This window comes from Notothenia coriiceps, unplaced genomic scaffold (assembly GCF_000735185.1).
Source record: "Notothenia coriiceps isolate Sejong01 unplaced genomic scaffold, NC01 NC01_scaffold00004483, whole genome shotgun sequence".
Classification (NCBI taxonomy): Eukaryota; Metazoa; Chordata; class Actinopteri; order Perciformes; family Nototheniidae; genus Notothenia; species Notothenia coriiceps.
This window is the reverse complement of record NW_011337184.1, coordinates 747,240-752,567: the sequence shown is the minus strand read 5'-3', so window position 1 is coordinate 752,567 and position 5,328 is coordinate 747,240. Positions and strand designations below refer to the sequence as shown.

Sequence of the window (5,328 nt, the reverse complement as noted above, 5' to 3'; positions counted from 1 at the left end):
AGTGAGGGAGGTTCAGCGGTTCCTAAGCTATAGGAGGTTATAAAGGAAGTTTGAAACCTCCTTTCCTATCATCTAGAGCGGACCGCACTTATCATGGCTGCTACTGAGGGACTTCCGGGTCATTTCCCTCCGTTAGGAAGGTTCCTAAACGAAATGTACTATTCGACTGCAACCCCGGTGTAATTCAAATGTACCGCTGCGCGCAGCACAGACACACGCAGACACACAGCTGCTGCCCAGCCGCAGCACCGGAAATGGAACTGCTGGGAGAAAAACTGACTCACAGATGTAACGTTATCTTTGATAATATTTCCTCTCGTTAATTTTCGTCAACGATATTGCATGTTGATTTCGTTACAGTTATTGTTTACTGCCGTCTCGTCATCGTCTCGTTATAGTCATGGAAAAAAAGGTCGTTGACGAACATATTTTGTCATAGTTTTAGTTCAAGGAATGCACCGTGTCTTTCAAGTAGCTCTATAGCCCCCTCCACGAGGTATGGTCAGGTATGTTATGTATGCTACTGTAGCAGCAACACGCGGAGTTAAGTAAATTATACAGACATGGGTTAATGATTAGAGATAACTGAGTTATTTATTTTGTTTATGTTTCAGCTATTCTGTTTACAGTTCTTTCATCAGATTATTTAATACGATTTGTTAAAAAGTTTATTTATTTAATTTAAATTAAAAAGCAATGTTCATTTTGTTAACAATTTGTTTAGTTAATTGACCTTTTTTTCCCAAAAGAACCGATAAGAGTATTGTTAAAGGACCGATCGATAAGCAGTATCGATTAAAGTAGTAGTACAGTTAAAACCTTAACGATCCGAATAGTCGATTAATCGTTTCATTAATCGATAGATTAATCAATTATCAAATAAATCGTTTGTTGCAGCCCTTCTGTTAGGTCAATTAGTAGGTCTGAGTAATTGCCAGAATAAATTAACAGGCCTCCCGACTCCAACAATGTAATGCTCATTTTAAATAGTGAAGTTAAAAGCTTTCGTATGAAATATCAGAAAAGCTGAGGATTTCAGAAAGTAGTTGAAGTATTGTATTAAAAAAAAAACAGCAGCTACATGAACTAATTACTGATTTCCCAGAGTTAAAGATCAACAGCTGTGTGCATTGCTGCTGATTGTTTGCAAGGCATGTTGGTGACCTTACATGCTGTACGGATGTAGATTGTAGTTGTGGTTGCATTAGATCATTGTGAATGAAGAAGTTTCGTTGTAGACAAAAAGTTGACAAAATATTCTCTGAAAAAGAAGACAAATGCCAAAGGTAAGACACTTTCATTTTTAATTTTATGTCAATATGCAGCATTATTACATTACATTTAGCTGACGCTTTTATGCATTCGACCAAGAAGATACAAACTTGAAGAAAACAGAATCAGGTTTCATAGAGCCAAAACATTTCAAGTGCTACTCAACTGGCTTTAGATAAGGCAGTCCTTTGTTAGTATATAAGTGCTTTGATAGTAATTCTATTGCTCGAAGTGGAGTCGAAAGAGATGAGATTTCAGTCTGCGCCGGAAGATGTGTGCATCACACATGGAAAATATGTTGTTGATTCACTAAAGGCACAGTGATGAAGCCCAAGAAGATATTGATTTACAGTAAACTCCAGTTAACCTGTTATTGTATCAAACATGAGTATTGTATTTGTTGCACTGCTTAACTTGTGCACGTTACTTAGTCATTTATGCAGATTTTTTTTGTCCTTCCACCATCTTAGTAAGGAGCAGTTGTCTGACAGTGATATACTGATGAAATACAAAACATAATGATTAACGTGGAGCTGGTGAATGTGTCTCTTCCAGCTCTTCTTCACCTTCACTGCGGGAACATTAAGCTTCATGTCGGCGTTGACAGTGCAGCAGCAGCAACAATGAATTTTGACAGCCTACTCTCGGAAATAAATGGATTTGGAACATTTCAAATCCGCCTGGTGTTGATTCAGGCCTTGTCTCGAGTCACGCTGCCCTGCCACTTTTTGCTGAATAACTTCATGGCAGCGGTTCCCGATCACCACTGCAACGTCCTGGACGATGGAGGCCTCTTCGGGAACTTAACGCAGGAACAGAAACTATCTTTTGGGATTCCAGCGGAGCCGGACGGGACCCCGAGCTCCTGCCAGATGTTTACAAAACCCCAATATGAACATCTGGCAGGTTTCAACAGCAGCGACGAGGCTTTCACTGTCCAGTGTCAGAACGGATGGGTGTACGACAACAGCACATATCAATCCACTTTGGCCACAGAGGTAAGTGTCGCCAAATGACAGTACTCCTTCATGTTATACATAATAATAATAATAATAATAATGCATTTTATTTATAGAGCACTTTTCTTGAAACTGAAAGATGTGAGAAGAGTACAAATTAGAGTCCTATGAGGAGGAAGAAGTGGACAAGTAGCCTATAGGGTCATTCATGAATTGCTTACCTCACTGGTCCCCTGTTGATTATATTATATTATATTTATATATATTTTCTTTTTTTAATCGTTTATTTGGCAGGGACAATGCACTGTAATGAACACTTAAAACATTCAAATGTATCATGCGTAACAGTGCCAGATTTAGCTTTGAGCTTATTTCCATCCGCAGTCCCTCACATCAAAACATTTAAGAAGATTACATTTTACAAACATAGCAAAAACAAAATACATGATATGCAGAACGTGCAAGAGAGCAAGAGCAGCAGACACAAGTATTTATGACATGGTAATACAATCTAGCAGCTACGACATATAAAATGCAGGAGGAGATACAAGAGCTCTACCTAAAGTGCAAGAGGAGATACCCCTGTGTTAAAGTGCATTTAGCGTCTGTTTGTTTCTCAACCATTCTTTGAGTTGACCTTTAAAACTATTGAGTGTGGGACAATCCCGTATCTCAGTTGGGAGGCTATTCCACAAAGAGCTGCCTTTAATGGAAAGTACATTTTGTCCGAAAGTGGTCCGCCTGCTGTGGACTTCACAGTCTCCTCTGGTTTCTGACCTAGTGCAGCGCCCAGTGTGTTTTTTGTGGATGAATTCCCCTAAGGGGGGGGGGGGCAGTCCAGTCCAGGGGGGGGGGGGGCAGTCCATGTAAACATTTATAAAAAAAACACATACTTTTAAAAGACTTAAAATTGTCAAAACTCAAGAAATTATGTTTTTCAAGGATGGTACAGTGGTATGAATGTGGCTTTCTGTCAAACACCTTGATAACCCTAATAATAATAATACACTTGATTTATATAGCACCTGTCATGCTTGACGCAGCCCAAAGTGCTTTACAGAGTATGACAAACGAGGAACATAATTCAAATGTGTTAAAACATGACGGTGATACTACTAAAAACTTAGGGGAGGCGTGTGGTGCAGTGGGTTGTGCGTTGGTGTTCGGATCAAGGGGTCACAGGTTCAAACCCCACTGCAGTCGGCATGTCGTTGACACTTCACCCCAAATTGCTAGTATTGAGTATTGAGTATGTAAGTGGCTTTGGATGAAAGCGTCTAACAAGTGACATGTCATGTTACATGTGCCAAGTGCAAGGACTGACTTAGCTTTTATGTGCGCAGCTCCTCTTGCTTGGAACAGTCTTCAAAAAGATTTGAAACTGAGCAAATTGGTTCCACTGCCTGTTTGTAAAGCTCGGATAGGTGCAATGATACTTGATACCTACTTGTCAATGTCTCTAGGTATGTAAATGTAGCCCTGTAAATATGATGTCCTTTTGTGTGATCTATTGTTTTCTGTTCATGTCGTAACCTACTTGCTGCCATGTTGGACAGCTCTCCCTTGAAAAAGAGATCGATGATCTCAATGCGTTAAATAAAGGTTTGAAAGAATTACAGAGTAAGAAAAATATACAGATAACCGTAAAGATACAAAATCTATAAACTGTCTGATATATGGCAGATGCTACGGTAGAAATTGATGGGATTTACGTTTTTACCCGCTTAATGTCTGACCAATTGTTAAACAGCATTTCCGTGAACATGACTTTAGTTCACAGTTTATATGTTGGGGGTGTGTCTGTGTGTGCAGCGACCTTAGAGACATTAAATACATCAGAATCTATATTTGATCAAAATAAGTCAAATATGGAAACAACAATATATATTTCTTGTCAAATGTCAGCATTCATTCTGGTTGAAGGTTTGAAATGAAATGCATAGGTTACAATCATTACATCAAGTGAACCCACCATGATATTTCAACATGTATATTTTCTACTTTTTGAATGTTATTTTATTTCTATTTGAGATGTGTAGATTTTGAATTGGTTATTTCTAGTCTTTTAATGTCTCTAATGTGAAATGCCTTGTCTTTTTATGCTGCTGCAACGCAAAATAATCCCAAATTGGGATCAATAAAGTACTTCTTATCCTATCTTATGATGCTAGTACCTACTACCAAAATACCTTACTGATGCTTTTAATGTTTCCTCTGCAGTGGGATCTGGTGTGCAGCAGGAAGGGGCTGAACAAGGCAACAGCCACCATCTTTTTTATCGGTGTGATGCTCGGAGCACCGTTATTTGGGTTCCTGAGTGACAGGTAGGCAGAGGTGGAAAGTAAAAATATCACTCGTCACCGGCTTGAGATTCAATCTCAGGATCCATGTATTTCTGATCCTTTCAAGAATGGAAGTAGTCATCACATCAACTAGTTCCTGAGCAGTGTCCTTCACATGCTGATACACAAGAGAGGGAGTTACACAGTCACAACATGGAGGAATAACGGGTCTTGTAGGTATTCATACATCCTGCCATGTACAAAATTCTGAGTTTTTTTCTCAAAATGTTGGCTTTTTCTCAAAATTATGACTTTTTTTTTTCTTTCTCAAATGATCAAAATTGTGGCTTTCTCTCAAATTCTCAAAATTATGACTTGAGCTTGAATCTCAGGATCCATGTATCTGTGATCCTCTCCAGAATGGAAGCAGTCATCACATACAGAGCATCAACTAGTTCCTGAACAGTGTCTGTCATTACCCGATCCGTCCCCCTGCCCGATCTGTACTGCGCATGTGCGAGATGGTCCGCCATATTGGAGAACTCCGGACCCCAGGAAGGACACTTGACACAGTGGCTTTTGGCAAAGCTCAAAAAGAAAACTCGAGAGGGATGAGTTATTGTTAATACAACGTGACTTCACTATTATTTAACAACTCTTTTTATTGGGCCAGCCATATGCCATACATTCACAGTAAATATTTATTCAGTATGATGGCTGTCTAACAGAAGTTAAATCCATTTCTCACTTATTCTGACAATGTACTTAACCCCAAATAAAAGAACCCAATAAAAAGAGTTGTTAAATAATAGTGA

General features: G+C 39.0%; 1 protein-coding gene across 1 annotated transcript; it reads left to right on the top strand.

The window, feature by feature from the left end:
- The first annotated feature begins 256 nt into the window (after positions 1–256).
- Positions 257–4,762, top strand: LOC104942317 (solute carrier family 22 member 7-like). The gene is made up of 4 exons (XM_010767522.1): positions 257–288; positions 1,828–2,270; positions 4,452–4,555; positions 4,641–4,762. Exons 2-4 carry the CDS (start codon positions 1,896–1,898, stop codon positions 4,672–4,674), a joined length of 513 nt encoding a protein of 170 aa, XP_010765824.1. The 5' UTR covers positions 257–288; positions 1,828–1,895; the 3' UTR covers positions 4,675–4,762.
- The last annotated feature ends 566 nt before the right edge of the window (positions 4,763–5,328 follow it).